Source organism: Orbicella franksi, chromosome 6 (genome assembly GCF_964199315.1).
Source record: "Orbicella franksi chromosome 6, jaOrbFran1.1, whole genome shotgun sequence".
NCBI lineage: Eukaryota > Metazoa > Cnidaria > Anthozoa > Scleractinia > Merulinidae > Orbicella > Orbicella franksi.
In genome coordinates this window covers 3,893,103-3,909,956 of record NC_138150.1, presented here as the reverse complement: position 1 = coordinate 3,909,956, position 16,854 = coordinate 3,893,103, and the positions used below count along the sequence as shown (strand labels likewise).

Genomic DNA, 16,854 nt, shown 5'->3' with positions numbered 1-16,854 from the left:
CATTCGGCTCTGGTCAGTATAGTATAATGGTCACGCAATCTTTTAAAAGTCTCAATACATCGACACGGTCATTGACAGGCATAACTAACTGCGCTGAATAGACTTTCGCTGAGTCATGGCCAAGAAACTGAAAATGTTGCGTGCAATAAGCGTAGCGTGACCTGAGGAAACTGACGTCAATTAATTACGTTCCCGCGAAGCTTGAGTGACTCAACAATACACGGCCCTTAACAACCACTCTACATTCATTAGCTCGGGCCGGTTACTTTTTACAAATCAAAAACCTGTACCTTAAGTTTAATTAAACTACATATGCTCAGCAATCCCTATAGCTTCAATGAAACTTATTAACTCCAAAGGGGCCCGTCTAACTTGCAAGGTCCTCAAATTTGCTCGGTAATTTTTAATTCGGTGGATTTAAGGGAGTCTCGCATAATCCGGGTTAGAGGCCAATACAAGTTGACGTGCTAATGACGAAGAGGTTTTTTCAAGCAGATCGCATCCTTTAGACCTTAGGACCGGGAGTATTTTATTCCGCTTTTATTAAACCGTGACAGGATCTGAGAGAATTCATCATTCCCCGCTTCCCCCCGCAGAGAGAGTGAAACAGAGAACAGAAACAGACGAGAAGAGAAGAGAAATGCACGTTTGTATTTTCCATATAACAGGCACTCTGATTGGATTATATAACGCTCGCTCCGATTGGTAGTCCAATCGCTCTAAAATGGGCTATAAACACGGTCAAGGTTATGAAGGGGCTATGATGGGTACATGCATCATTGCATTTTATTGGGTCGCTTTATTTTATCAAAAAAGAAATGTATACAAGCGTAAAATAATCGAGAAACTGTGGAAGAGTTCGAAAGTGCTTATGGTAACCCCTTGCCTGCATCCCAAATAAAATTCACATAAGTTTCGAATTTTCCAATTTTCCCAAATACTTGCCTCAAACTTTCCAGGTTGTAAACACGAGTGCCATGTTAATTTTTTTAATTACAAACAAGTATCAATGACTAAAAGAGCGAATAATCATCACAATACAGTGAACAGGTCAATCGCTTGTGCGATTGATTTTATTTTTTTATCGTCACTTTTTTCAATGAAATGTTTTCACTTACATATAAAGTCCACGCCAAAATAATACGCCAGAAGATTTCCTACTGTACAAATAACTTACTCTGCTAGTCTGACGTGCAAAAGCACTGATATATATTACATCTGTGATAAATTAAACGGCTACAAAAGTACCACGAAAAAACAAAAACCAGCAAACTGAATTCAACAGCATTCGGAAACTGCCTTCATGACAAACGATCATATTTGCAGGTTTTAGGCGACCTAAAAACGCAGTGATTCGTACAGAAAAATCGAAAAGAAAAATCAAGGGCAGTGTCACACTATTCACACTTAGAAATTTTCTTGTATGTTCGTGATGAACATGCAATAAAGATGTTAATGACCATGGCGATTTTAGCAACTGTATAGTTGCCATCTCGAGGAGAACTATATTTTAGTTCCGAAATTATTCTTCTCTAGGTAACCGAAACAAGAGTTACCATAATATTTATTCCAAATGTGTTACTTAATTAATTGTCAGCAAAGCTTCACTCATCAACACTCCAACAACACGGATATGTTTCGTGCCCAGTTCCTTCACGCGTGCACGCTTTCTCTGTCCCAGTCTCCCGTCTTTACATAAGGTCGTAATCGTAGCCTTCCAGTTTAGGCAGGCGCATGCGTTGCTCGTCAAACTTTCTTTGTCTTTCTTCAATTTTCTTCTCTTGGCGTATCTCCTGTATGGTGATTTCACGTCCTCGTATAAGTTCACTGCGAGTGTGAGAAGAGACATATCGTTAGAAACAGCTGAGAACTAGGGTCGCAACAAGAATTCGTGGCCTTTTCAGCCGTTGGAATAAGTCCATTTTCGGCTAAATTTACGTTCTTTGCAAAAAGTATGACACAATGTTTCAGTTATGACTGGCAGTTTGCCGGAGCAACTTGTAAATTCAATTCAAATTTTCTCGGCCAAGTTCCGATTGAGCGTTGACAAGTTTTGTTGTCATTTTTCTGGCATAAACTGAGACAATACCACTTCTGTGCCAGAGAGGGAGAGAAAAACAAACTCCATTAAAGCCGCCTATCATAGCAGGTGTAGAGAACTTTCACCTTGCCAAATTGAAAACCACACTTTCAAATTGAAAAAGGACACCTTAACTTGCAGAACAAATTTGAATTTTGAAGCGGGGTTTCAAGTTTGGCGATGAGAATTCAACAAGTCGCTAGCATGTCGCAAAGCCTTGACTTAAGTTTTTGGTTGCATCTTTTAAAAAACTAAAACCTTTACCTGAATTCTATTTCGCCATCGTCATTGATGTCTATGAAGTCCATTAAACGATCAAGTTGACGCTGAATTGAAAAAGGAAAAGAAACGGTCATGAATGAAGAAACAGCACCATCAACGACATCCACGACAACAACAAAAACAACAACAAAATCCAAAGGAAATAGCAAATGTAGTAATATACATGTACCTGTGTCATTACAAGCCCGGTTTCTTTAAGACCCGTTTTGAATTCCTCGCGGGATATCCCGCCACTGTGATCCTTGTCAAACTGGTTGAACCAGTCAACCAGGCGAAGCCGGTTATCCTGGATGAAAGTGAGCAGTATTCGCATGCCTGGAGGCATTTCCTGAAACGAGAAAAAACGTAAAAATCATGAATTGAGCACGTGTATGATGACGTCAGGGGCATCCTAAAAGTGCGAGCACTCAAGCAGAATCCTTTTACAGAATGTAAAGGACATGTTAAAATTATTGTCACCGCAACATTTTAACACTTTCGGAGCAAAATTGAGGGGGTGATCTGAGAGCATTTTTAATCGCGAAATTCAAGATGTTGGTTTTGGGGGCTCTTGCCAACCCTTAAATTTGACGATTTAAAACTATACCCATATATTACTCTCAATATTTTACTTAGCGTACTGAAACTTAACAGTCTTTTTATCCTGGAAGTACATTCCCAGTTGTTCGTCGTGCAAGAAATCTCGACACAACGATTATAAATCAACGACACATTAAATTTCATTGTCTGAAAGTTACCATATGTGATGTTGTTCACTAGAACCACTCTCATTTAATAAGAAAAAGTTGAAGGCGGAGAAATTTAGACTTTCAAGGCAGAAATCCTATGAAAAATAGTAAAATATATTAACTGAGTGTCACTCCGGCACCACGGGGAAATATAACGGCAAAACGTATAACTGCCGACAAGTTTTATCAGTTAACAATACAGAAAATTGACGGATATTCACTTTACGTTTATACTTTGGAAAAATAGCATCTGCTCAAGCCTTAAATATATAGCACCTGCCATTTCCGTGCTATTAGAGAAGTAATATTTAGTAAATTGCAGTTCACATTATGCCAACGCCATGTTTAAAACGACCGGCATGTTACGTAACACACAGCTGAGGGAAAGACAACGTTTCCAGTAACATCATCACTTTTATCTTTCGAGCGACGTTTTTTCCTACCATTTCAAAGTTACTTTCGTATTTGAGAGATTAAAAATAGACGTATGGCTGAAAATAAAGAGTTGTCGAAATTTCTTAAGCCTTATCTCCAAAGCAAATCCTTGTATTGGCGCTAAAACTTGTAGGAAGCACTTCTTTGTGGGAGGAAGCTTTATAATGACGCACAATGGAAAGCACCAGTTGCTTTACATTTGTTACGGTTTTAATACGGTTTAATATCCAGATATTAGAATGTCGGTTTGAAAAAGAACTCATACTGGGTTTTAGAAGAAAATAATCAGCTACCATTGCTTTGGTTTTAACGAACACTTTCAAGTTTGCCCTCAGCTCGGACCGTGAAGCTGACAGAGCTGAAAATGAAGGGCTGACGCAAAAGACGTAAGCCTTCAAAAAACTCTTAAGTTATATTGAACGTTTCCAGCTGATATCAAATTATTTCAATATAGGTTTGTTACAAGTTTTATATCAGAAGGGTACTTAGAATGCACACGCCATTTGCGCAAGTAGTTAGTGACGCGAGTGGCGACGAAAAAAATACTTTCTATCTTTCAATTGGTTTCTTAAACACGCAAAGCTCATTTACGTCTTTTACTACGCAGATGATATTCATACATCGTATTTACGTGATATTGTTTCATTTACTAGCTCCTGAGCCTATCTGCAAATCTCTGAGCTTAGAGCTCTAAAGCGCAAGTCAAAATGTTCAAAAATCGAGGTTAGACCATTGTTTTGATGTTGTTTACATATTTTGACACAGATTAAGAACGAGGCTACACTGGGATCCAGGCTCCCCGTGCTCTTGGTCATAGTTTCCCGCAGTTAACACATGTTTTGAACGTTCATTCGGTAGTGACATCACTAGTTAAGCAACCACTTGGTTTTTTTCACGGGGAGTTCAGCAATTACCAAAAAAATTCCTGCAAGCAAGCAAGCAAGCAAGGGAAGCCATGGAGAAAACAAAATCGAGCAAGTGCTGCCTCCTATCCAAGTTCGTTTTTTGATGTTAAAAGAATTCTTGCACAAGCTATTACCCACCGAAAAACAACTATGCAAAACTTAAAGGTGCGAAAAAGTTCCCAGAAAATTGCCCAGCTCCCCCCACACCCCCCTTTAAAAAAATGGTCCATCTATTTGTTCTTGCAAGTGATTTTCTTTACTTGGTAGACGTTTATTGAGGAAAAACACTCACCTTTGGTCTCTTATAGCCACCAATTCCACCTGTTACTATGGTGACACCTTTTTCCTTCTCAATCTCCTTGATTTCATCAAATATCTTAGGAGATACAGTAATGTCCTACAAAGGAAATCAAAAAAAGGGATGATGCCAATTTATTATAATAATAATAATAATAATAATAATAATAATAATAATAATAAATAAATATTTATATAGCGCCTATCCATGCCTGCTCTAGGCGCTGTACAATTCGCCAAAATGAGCTGTACTAATCTTAATAAATAAAAATGTGCATTTAAGAAAGTAATAAAAAGTAAAAATCGCTAAGAATAGTAAGTTTTCTTAAAAATAAAAGCTAAATTACGCGAAAAAAGCGCGAAAAGCTAAATTACACCGAAAAAAATCTCACTGCAAGAATAAATAGTCCAAAAACCTTTTCTTTTAAACTGAAACGCTAAATTGCCATTGGAAATGGCTGTCTTGATCAATTATGGATAATTTATCTTCTGTCAAAATAGTAAGTTTGATTGATAATAACGACGTGTGTAATTTCGCAATATCTGATAACTTTTTTCAGCTGCTTGCTTAACTAAATAGAGTGAGCCAACCTTTCCTGGATATATCATGCACTGACAACCTAACTTTTACATTTGAAAGGCAGAAGAAGGTCTGCAGCTGGGGGCCTATTTCTCGAAAGCTCCGGAAAATTTCGGACCATTTTCTAATTAACCTGAATCTAAAAACAGAGAGTTGTATACGCCTGCAACTTCTTGTATGAAGAGAACATCTGTTCATATTAAAAATATGTGAATAAAACAGCTCTGTAATCATAAGAGTGGAAGATTTTACTATGGCTCAGTTTCCGAGTGCAAAAACATTTGGGACCTTCGAGAAACGGGCCCTGGTCTGTGCGCAGTCCGCAGATCCTCGATATCCAGAAAAAAAAATTCTTAAATTTCTGCCCCCGAGGGCTGCTGCGCGACCTTGTCCGACTTGTGTTTATTCCTTCGCCAATTGTTACAGCGGAAAAATTCAGTTTCAATTTTCTGGGCCAAGGAAAATTAATGGGTCGTTAGCTTGTCCCGTTAGCTTGTAGTCATGGCGATACGTTATTTTACTAGGCAACGCCTGTCCCAATCCGCGTGCTTTGTCAATTTTTGAAAACAGAAATCCAGAAACTTATCAGGAACGAGGACAGATGCAAATTTATTTTGATCCTTACGTACAATATTCGTTACTAGTTTTATAACAGTTTCAGAATGCTCAGAATCTCAATTTTTTTTTTTTTTCATAAACATACCTCAAGAGACAAGAACTTGATGGTTCGATGTGCTTTGACGACATTCAATAGTGTTTCTACACCTCCATCACCTATTGGATTCTTCCCTATCTTCAATGAAAATCAAAAGTAACATGTTTACTCACTTGGAAAAAGAAGACTTTTTAAAGCGACACTGATATCTGTTTTCGCCTATGTTTTGCAGAATACCGCAACAGAGCTGTAGCCAATCAGAGGAGACATAGTGTTTTTTCGACCAATCAGGGTAGAAACGCGTTTTCCCGCGCTTGACACTGGGTGCATATTTTCCCGCGCTTGACAAAATGTTGCCTCAATATCCTAAAAGATGGTTCGAGCTTTTAAGTGTGTGGATTAAACCCTAGGCTTCCCCCTAGGCTACAATGTCAGACTCCCATTATGTTTTGAGTCACCTATTGCCTTAATCTTCACACCTGTAAAAACAAACTTAAACTGTGGGATAGCTGTATCAAAAACAGACAAGTTCACCCGTAACATCAAGGGCCTATCAAGCATACTAAACCTTAACAGGTATTACGGGTTTCGACCCTTAGTGACAGCCCTACAATGCCACCATTCAAACGAAAGCTGTTCAGCTGAATAAGCTTACTTAAATATGGCGTTGTTTGAAGAAATTGAAAATTTTTCTCACCTTCAGGACCTTGAGATTTGGATGAGAAGCTATTCCAAGGGCAAGCTTCTGAGTTGCGAGCAATCCAATACGATTGTTACTAAATGAAGATACAATGTTATCATTACAAATAATGATAATTGCGAATCCGTGATTTGACAAAAAAAAGATCGCAAACTAGAAAAGACAGAGGTTAGAGGAATGGAGGAACGAAAAAATAAATAGACAAAAAAGAGTGTGCAGAATAAATTACCTGCTAAAAATTTCGGACGATTTTAATTTCGGACAAAAAAGTGTCCGAAAATAAAACAGTACAAAATTTTTAAGCGTCCGAAATATTTCCAGTACAGTGTTAAGCTTTTAAGTAACTCCAAAGCTATTAGTTTCCTTTTTGGAAGGAACTCTAGTTGGGCCCCATGCTTTAGATACGTAATGACTTGATATAATTTGTACCATTTTCTCGTCGGTGTTTTCTCTCTGCTCGTTGGGAGCAGTTTAGCTATCATTTTCACAGCTGTTCTCTTAGTCTCTTTCTTGTTTTCTCTTTCTTCTTTCCACGTAAATTTAATTGTAGTAGCTAAGTTTACCAAAAGTGTTCGAAGTTTTTGCCCGAAATTTGTCCAAAATGAGATAAAAAGTGTCCGAAAATTAAACGTCGGAAATTTTTCGCAAGTAATGTAGTTAACATCAGATCAATGAACATCTTGGTGTCTAGCACTTCCAATTTCATGAATTGCAACCAAAAACTATAAAGAGTAACCATTTGCAGCTCTCAGCACAATCACTAATTGAGAATATTGTCAAAAGTAATGAAATAATTGTCAGTTTTTTGCAGTTCTCTCGTGGGCTTATGATTGATAGTACCTGATGTCGAGTGATTCTAGAGCTTCATTCTTCTTCAAAAATCGTCCCAAAGCAACACAGCCCAACAAAGATAAGCCATTCCAGGATATGTTGAGATGAGCCAGACAATCATTTGTCTGAAATATAAACATCGGGTCGACAAAGAAAACTATTCAAACTTTGTTATTATTTATTTAATTTTATCTCTTTTATTTCAGTTATGCGTTTTATACATGAGCCTCTGGCTCGGATACTGAGGGCAACCTCAATCCCACGCAATGACTTTAATAAATTGATTGATTGATTGATTGATTCATCTGAACGAAACACTAGAATCTAAGAAATATCATGAGATCAGGGTGGTGCTCTAGAAGTGCCGGGTGCCACAGGCGACTAACTTTTGACTTTGAGAGACTGGAAAAACTTACTTTTTTCATAGATTTAGCACTGGGCACCCAGGATTTCATGGTTAAGAACCTTTGGGCTCTTCGAAATTTTTCTTGTAGGGTATGAATGAAAGTCCGTAAAGAGCTAAATAGATAGTGGTACAAACGGCTTGCTAACCTTTAAACCCTGTGCCATGCCTACAGCACCCTTAAATCTAATACAATTCCAGCTGACATCCAGATGTTTTAATCCATAGTTCATACCCTAGAAAATAAACAAACTGAGGTCAGTGGCTCTGATAGATTAGGGATGTTCATGGATTACACATCAAGAACGACGAACTAAGAGAACTTGGCTGCCGTGGAAAATCTGTCGGCGCGTATAAGGAAGAGCATCAGACGACTTTTGTTTCCTGATGGTTATGGGTGCTAGCAATTAGTCGGGCAGAAGCAGCGGTGATAATTTGTCAAGAGAAACTATCTGCTTTTGTACTTGTTGACTGGCAAACTGAGGGCTTCCTGCGTCTAATAGTTCATCTCGTTTTTAAATTAGATACATAAAACAGCAGACGCATAATTTGTCTGGATGGATGACAATACTTGCAAAAAATTTCGAACGATTTTAATTTCGGACACAAAAAGTGTCCGAAAGTAAAACCGTCCGATTTTTAAGCGTCCTAAGTTGTAAGCGTCCGACATATTTACAGTACAGTATAAATTTTTAAATAGCTCCAAAACTCTTAGGTTACTTTTATGGAGGGATCTCTAGTTGAGACACTGCTTGAGATGTGTAACGATTTGATAGAATTTGGGCTATTTTCTCGTCGGGGTATCTGTAACACCATTAGGGTGCAGTAAAACTATTATTTTCAATGATGTTTTTCAATCTAATTCGTGTTTTTTTGTTTGCCACAGATTTACTTTAGGTACGTTTCAACAAAGTGTCCGAAATTTTTGTCCGAAATGATATAAAAATCATGCGAAAATTAAACGTCGGAAATCTTTTACAAGTGATGTACGCGTCTCTAGTGTGTACGGAACTTTTGCTGGTTTAGATAACAGCTGTGGTGACTTCCTCTTACCAGTCCTGCTCCTAGATAGATTCCTCCCATCTCCCCAATGTCATTATGACTCAGGTCTAAGTATGTCAGAGTGCGATTTTCTTTCAGCGCGTCTGCAAATGCTCTGGCATCTTTGTCAGTCAAGTGATTTGCTAGTAGGGAGCAAATAAAATAAAGTCAACTAAGTAACTTATTTGTTCACCTGGACTAAATATTGAAGAAAAGAAGAGGTAGGGCAGGGATCAGGGCCAAATTCTCAAAATTGGCATGACGCTTATGCATGGCAAAGGGTAATGAGAATCCGCGTTTTGAGCTTGGCACTGAAAAGATTAACCGTAACTACAGTTCAACCCTATTAAACGGCAACCCTCAGGGAAATGGATAGTGCCCGCTTAAAGGGGGCTGGGGCTCGTTTCTCGAAGGTCCTCAAAAGTCTTTGCACCCGGAAAGCCATAGCAAAATATCAAACCTTATGATTACAGAACTGTTTTATTCACATATTCTTAATATGACGAGAGGTTCTCTTCATACAAAAAGTTTCAGGCGTATACTCCTCCCTGTTTTTAGATACAGGCTAGTAAAAAATGGCTCTCTGGGCCGGAAAAGTTTCCAGGGCTTTCGAGAAACAGGCCCCTGGCCGTTTAATAGGGGTAAAAACAATAGAAAAGCCCCCATGACTTCGATTACTGGCCGCCTAATAGGGCTGGCCATTTAATAGGGGTTCAACTGTACTAGGGTTTGGTTATCTTCTACTTACATCTTAACACCAGCTTCGTTAATGACTGATTCTTCAGTAACATGCTTGCAAAAGCCATCCCGCCCTCTGATCGCAGGAAGTTCTCTGACAAATTCTAGCAAAGAAATAAGTAATTAGTTGTAAGGGATGACACGTTTGAGAAGCGCAACAAATATTGACAATTAAAATTTAAAATCAAAGTCTTTGACAAACCCTGGTTCCCAAAAATTTAAACCTATTGTTATCTCACCTCTCTCTAAGAATTTAACCAAGCATCTCGCTTTTTGTCTTTAAGATAACTCTTTAATCACTTTATCATGTTTAACTTAATTGCACTCAGATAAATTTCTCCATCTTCTGGAGTGTTCTAAAAGCAATGTTTCACCGAAATTATCAGAATACAAAAAAGAATATATTTTTTATCTTTTATAAACAATTTGCTGTTTATTTATTTATTTTTACAAAATCATAATTTTTTAGCCCTGCAAGTGAATTTGACTTTTTAAAAGTTAAAACATGAATGAAACAGTTAATAAACAGAAGTTACTGTATTCTTGACAAAACGTTAAATAGAACTCACCAGCTAGTTCTTTTTGTTAACACTCATGATTTCAGTAACAACTGTCAGGAAATATTGACAGAGATTCAGTTTAATAGCCTAAAATAATATGCTCCTTGCATACACTTGATAATCACCTTAAATACTAGGCTACTAAGGAAATAAACGAAGTGTTACATAATAATTGTTAACTTCATTTTATCTTTTAAAATACTGATGTACTGACAAAGATTTTTACACATATCTTACAACTGTATATTACATTTTAAAACATAATTTTTAACAGAGGTTCTTTCACGCAGTTATTGCTATCAAGTAATTAATTAATTAATTAATTTATGAGGAATGAACATTTAAGGTATGAAGATGCAAAAAAAGTTGTTCTCCCATCTTGATCTTTTTCTCTATCTTACCACAAGCTGAGACAGTTAGTAAATGTTTTACAGTGAAATTACAACTGGCTTTATCAACTACCAGCTAAATTACTTCAGGACCTTAGAATATATAAATTCATACCACTTCTCTTAATTAACATGAACAGCGCTATTCTTTACCTGCAATTGCCTAGTCTTTACATCTCTTTCAGAAAGTGCTATACTGTATCTCCCTCCTAAGCAACTGGCTGTCTAACGAGCAGAGGAAATGCTTTCATGCATATGTAAGAAAGACCTTCCTAGAGACTGTACACAAAACAATGAAGCCATCCATCAAAAACTTTTCTCAAACTCATTAATAATTCATCATGCTTAAACAAAGGAAATCATGACTGTGAAGGTGTTTGGATGTCTGATCTTATTCAGCATGGAATTTTTACTATTTTATTTCTCTGTTTTCTCCCTTAGTGTTAGTTTCAATTTGAGAAGATATATCACTCAAGACAGTACTTGACCACATTTCCAAACACCATGAAGTTTGTCAAAAACACATGTACTCTGCTACGCATCATATGTTCAACTCTCTTCACTATGTTTGGAAATGTGGTCAAACACGGTCTTTCGTGTTTGATATATTACATTAAATTCCCCTTAGAAATGTAAAATTGGGAATCACAAGAAGTGCATCAGTACACCATCAAGGCACATGGATCACCATGTATATGGTCATCCACATCTGCAGCAAACTTTTTCTTGTCATCTACAGATAGATCTCAGTTCTCATTAACCTTCTAACTGCATGTGTCTCACCAACTAATTTACCAATGATACTATACACTGCACGTGGTTCCTAAGGCTTCTTCTTGAGTTACTAGAGGGGGTGAGCATGCATAGAAGTTAACCTCACACAACAAGACACGACTGGCACTTCTAGTTTTACAGTACAGCATTATTAATAGCACTTTTACTGCAACGTGTACCATGTACTAGTAACTGTGCAGCTGCTTCATGTAAGAGTTATTTTACTGTGCACTGTGTAGAAGCTTACTATTTCAGTGATGAAGCAGTTATCCAGCAACATTCTTGCAAGTGCCACTCCCCCACCTGCTTCTATGTAATTGTCTGTCAAATCTAGCTTCTCTGTGAAGGTATTTTTCTAGCAAAAAAAATGAAGGGAAGAAGGTTGCTACAGGTAAATGTAGTTCTGGAATTGCAAGAATTAATATGAGCAACACCCGGGGAGGAGCAAAGGGTAGCTTAGGTGGCACTGAGAAAGGGTGAACAGAAAGATTGAAAAGGGGAAAGTGAGTGAAACAGTTCCCGCAGAGCCCTTCCCTTTTTCCGAGTTCGTGATTTTTTTATGCTTGCCTCAACTCCATCCCTACATTTGCAAACACTCTTGGTACTAGTACTCCATGTCTTAAAAGTGTAATCCAGGATTATACATTTTAATTTTCTACATACATGTGTCAGAACATAACATGAGAAAATTAAAGAAAACTGGACGCCAAATGATGCACATACAATAAGAGCTCTGGCAATAGGATATGTCCCATGAGATCCCAGACCATGATGCCTCATGATAACTTCTTTGCAACTAAACCGGTCTGACAGAAACGAAACTGGAACAAGATCTGTCGGGAAAAACCAATAGACTTTGCATTCTTACAAAAATAATAAAATTCTCATTTACGTCAAAACACATAACCTAAAAATCCAAGGCAATTTAAGTCTTGGGGTACCTCACTGTTTTGCCAGAAAATGACAGTTGTCTGACCTGCACACTCTGATAATTGTCGTTAGAAGTGGAGGGGGTGGGAGGGGGGGGGACATATTCGACAAATGGGGGATTGTCACTTGGTACAACATTTTTCAAGTGTTCCAAGGACAATTATTGTTTCAAACTTTTTGTTCGCATCACGTCCAGAGAGGGTACCAATACCAGAGATGAGCATCAACACTGATAATGCCACATGAGTTCAATCCCTTAGATGGGGACAACATGTGGATTTGACTCCGGTTGGGTTCTCAGATGTTCTCTTTGTCTTGTGAACATTAATTAAGACTGAATGTATATGACATTGTATATATTACATAAAAGGCTACGAGCATTATTTTAGAAATATATTATCACCACAAGAAAATCATGTGAATACCACTTTTCTACTAAGTCTTAATTGCTACAGTTCAAGTTTCTTACCTTCCTCTTTGCACAACTTGTGGTAAACGTTTCTTCCTGATGGGTCAAACACCTTTTTGGTCACTAAAAATTAAAAACATATTACTGTTAAATTTAACAAGGAAAGATAAATGGCCCCAATGTTTAAAACAAAATGAGGCATGACATAACATTTGACAGGAACATGTGGATTGACAATTTTGATTTTCACAATTCTGTAGTCTGGCCATGCATCGTATAAAGATCCAGTCAAGGCAGGGGTTTCATTAAGGGCCGAGTACCGGGTGAATTGACAGACTGTGAGGACGATTTGGCCTGTCTGGTTTGACCATCTGGCGGAAAGTTTTTCTGATAAAGAAGTTTAGTTCAAATAGTTTTGCCTACCTGCAAAAGCCAGTTGTCCTCCTGCTAAACACATTAACGAAACCCCTGCAAGGTCTGTTCTACTTTTGGCTAAGGAGTGGAGAGGGAAGCAGACAACAAAATGTTTATCCATGTATTCTGATTTACCTGGAAAATCTTCCTCCAAATCTGTTTCATATTCTGAGCTTGCATCACCGTCTAACATGCTTTGGAATGAAGGGGAGGCAAGCGTAGTCACAGTTTGATCCTCATCTGATTCTGGAAGAGACACCATAGTAGAAACAGAGCCAGGAATGAGAGCACCAGCATTGAAGCCTGTGCGTCGACGAGGTAGTGTTGATCTCTCTCTGTCCACTGAACTCGTTGTCCGGGTTTGAGATATAGAACCCTCACCTTGTGAGCAATAAATCACATACCAAAAATTAATGTGATGGGAAACAAGCACACATTCTATATCTATGCGAGATACAATCTGTTTCTTAGCACGCATCAATAATATTGCAAACCTATAATACTTCATAATATATTAATTATTATGGTTAATTGCCTGACAAGCATAAGTAACATTCTGTCTGACATAACCCATGGCCCTCAAAATATTCTGGAACAAGATTGAAATTTTGAATTCTTGTAGCAAGACGAGAACGGGCAAGAAACTTAGTGCGCAGGACTCTGGAATAAAACCTGGCAGGAGCATCAATGGACTCCTGAACCTGTATGGAATTGGTGGGAGCCTGGATATGAAAGCCTGCATTTGACTTTGCAATCTATGCATGACACTCTTGACTACTAATTCTTGAAGTTATAGTGATGTATTTTTCCAGTGGTTATAATATTTCACAGTTCCTGGCCTGCCCCCTTTGGAATCCTGCTTCACGTCAATTCCTAAACATTCCCCTATTCTCTTGGATTCTCAACCTTCCGTCTCATTCATCCTTACCACTGACTACTGGCTATGCCAGGGTAGACATTTTAAACACCAAGCAAGTACAAATTTCTGACACAGTCCTCTTTCAATTTTATCGCATGAAACCCAAAACTCTATATTTTGTAAAACCAATACTGAATAAATATGTAACAACCTGTACTTCAGGATTTTTATAACATAAATAAAGCTTACTTGTAGGGTCATTTCGCTCATTCAAATCTGTTGCATTTGTGCTTAAAGTGTCACCATCAGTTGACTGCACATTCTGTGGCGTGTTGTCCTCCCAAACAGCTCTAGCTTTAGGTGCTTTCTTTGATTTCTGCAAGCTCTTGTTGGACTTGGTAGTGCTTTTACCCTTTGATGGAGTCTTTGCTCTAATGCATTAATGATGTATTAAAATCAGAACACCACAACAACCGCTATGAGTAGCTGTGTGATGCAAAAAAAGGCAGCCGACAATGGTGGCCTCCTGGGGGTTTGGGGGTATAGGGGAAAATGATCATTTATAAATTATTTCAAGGAAGAATTAAAGGGCTATTCTATTAAAAGAACAATGTAGCAGACAATGAGATCGAAAAAAATTTTTTAAGGGTTCAGGTGAACACCTGTCTCCTTTGGGAGAACCTAGATATGTATGATCAATTGAAAGTAAAATGGGGTGAAAACTGGCTTGGGTGACTTTATGCAGCCACTTGTTCAAATGAAATATTACTCACTTAGGCCCAGTTCAGACGTCGTGCTTTTGCTGTGCCAAACTAAATTCAGGATTTAAGTTCGACAAAAGCACGGCAGAAGCACAGCATCTGAATCAAACTTTTGCATTAAGTTCGGCAAGCAATTAAGTTCGACAAGCTCTGTCGTGCTACACGACTCTGGCACGGCTGTGATTCAGACGTCGTGCTTTTGCCATACTAAACAAAATTCATAAATTATATTAATGTATTTTGGTGAGATTGCATTCCCACGGGGAGTTAGGAGGAGAATTGCTATGAGGCATCGCTAAATGCTGAATTTGGTTCGACTCTGGCATGACATCTAAATCAGAGTTGTTTCTTTGCCGTGCTACAGTGGAACCAAATTGCAATTATGTTTGGCACAGCAGAAGCACGACGTCTGAACTGGGCCTTAACATTATTTAGGACTACAGAGTATAAAATCAAGTATCTAATATGTTACGGAAACAAAGAGTCTTATCACTTCACAAAAAGATCAACGTGACTAATATTCTTATGTAAATATGGAAATAATGCATCAATGTAATGACCACGGTACCTGGAAATTTTATAGACATTTGGAGAAGTGTTATTTCCAAATGCAGAGTTTGGTCTGGAAATATTTGATGCAATGTCAAAGATACCATCCTTTTCATTATAAAGACCCAAAGAAGTCTGGGGTCTCGAAGCATGACCAATGCCGGAGACTGGTTTAGAAGGTAATGGTGTTATTGCTCTACGATAAGACCTCTCTGCCGCTTGTTTCCGGGGCGAAATAGTGCCCTTTCCAACCTAGAAGAAAAAGAAAAAATATAACTATAAATAAGTGACCCATGACCTTGTGAGGATAGAGGAGGTGCATTCTGGAGGCAGGCAAAGAAGTGTGTGTTTTAGAGTTCACATCTCATGACAGTACCTGCTGATCTGCATTAGAACTGGAAAGATCTCTGTATTCCTTCCTGTTCAGTTAATGGCTGTTTTGTGTTGGCATTGCTTTGTTGAAGTCTTTTGTTGATAAATCATTTTGCTGGCCAATACCATATCCTAACGGAAAAATTATCCACCCAAAAAGCAAGCCACAATTCTCAGACCTTGTCAGGAGTCGTCTTGGGAACATGAGTGCCAGAAAAGTAAATCCAAAATAGAAAGTTGACTCCACAGTAATAAATGTACGGTTTTCACTACAGTTTATTTTTTGTAGTTTATTTTTGTGTGTGTGTGTGTGTGAGGGAAAGCCAATTTGGGCAAGCTGATTCTGTGATGATGAGAACTCTAAACCTGAAAGTTTCCAAGGGGTCTATTCTAACACAGCAAAAAAAACAGAGAGATCAATAGAGGAAGCCATTTGTAATACAAGAATCTCACTGAGATAGAAAAGTTTACTGCTTTTGTTAGCTTCATCTGGTGATGCTTCATTAGTTTTGCATACCAATAATGACGCTATCATAACTCTTTAATCTGCTTTATTAAAATTTGTTCTGTTAATTAGCGTTGGCTTCTAAACTAGCGCTTGAAAAACTTCTGGATTCCTGATAGTCTGAGAGCTAGCTCTCCTGTTACCATAAAAATGGAAATGTTCAAAGAAAGAAGCCAAGTAAAACAACAAAAAACCTGTGTTCGTCGCTAAACAAAGAATCATCTTCTAAAGCTAATGAGTGTGAAATTAACTTATTTATGAGCACTGCGCGCTTGCCGCGCTAGCTTTGATGAAGGACCAATTAAAAATTATTGCAATGAATGCAACACAGTTAAAGGACACTCTTCGAGAATGCTTTAGCTTCTCACTCAGGACATTTTCAAAGCCTTTTTTTTTGTATTTATATATAAACAAATCCCGATACAAAGAACCAACAATCTCACCGTTCTTTGCGTCGACGAGATGAGCTTGTCTCCATGTGCATTTAACCCGGGCGATTTTACATCTTTCGACGATTTCATAGTGAACAGGGTGAAACATTATTTCCTCTACCTTCTTGACGAAGGCTTCGAGGCATTATATCGCCCAACAGACACAAAGAATTCCAAAAATGTGTGAAACAAAATGAGTCCCTCGCGGGCCGAGAATGCATTCAAA

At 38.0% G+C, this 16,854-nt stretch overlaps 1 protein-coding gene across 2 annotated transcripts; it reads right to left on the bottom strand.

Moving 5' to 3' along the window:
* Positions 1–1,053: 1,053 nt before the first annotated feature.
* On the bottom strand, positions 1,054–16,851 carry LOC145490749 (uncharacterized). Of its 2 annotated transcripts, XM_081469843.1 has the most exons (18): positions 16,641–16,851; positions 15,340–15,572; positions 14,260–14,441; positions 13,287–13,532; positions 12,798–12,860; positions 12,122–12,231; positions 11,646–11,753; positions 10,778–10,849; positions 9,686–9,779; positions 8,950–9,080; positions 8,046–8,132; positions 7,503–7,618; positions 6,660–6,738; positions 6,011–6,100; positions 4,723–4,827; positions 2,532–2,690; positions 2,345–2,406; positions 1,054–1,827 (listed from the first exon to the last, which is right to left on the bottom strand). In XM_081469843.1, the coding sequence occupies exons 1-18, from the start codon at positions 16,716–16,718 to the stop codon at positions 1,692–1,694; spliced, it is 2,151 nt and encodes a 716-aa protein (XP_081325969.1). In that variant the 5' UTR covers positions 16,719–16,851; the 3' UTR covers positions 1,054–1,691. The 2 variants fall into 2 exon arrangements, with proteins under 2 accessions (XP_081325969.1, XP_081325970.1); XM_081469844.1 differs by lacking the exon at positions 10,778–10,849 and having other exon boundaries at positions 16,641–16,848.
* Positions 16,852–16,854: the final 3 nt, after the last annotated feature.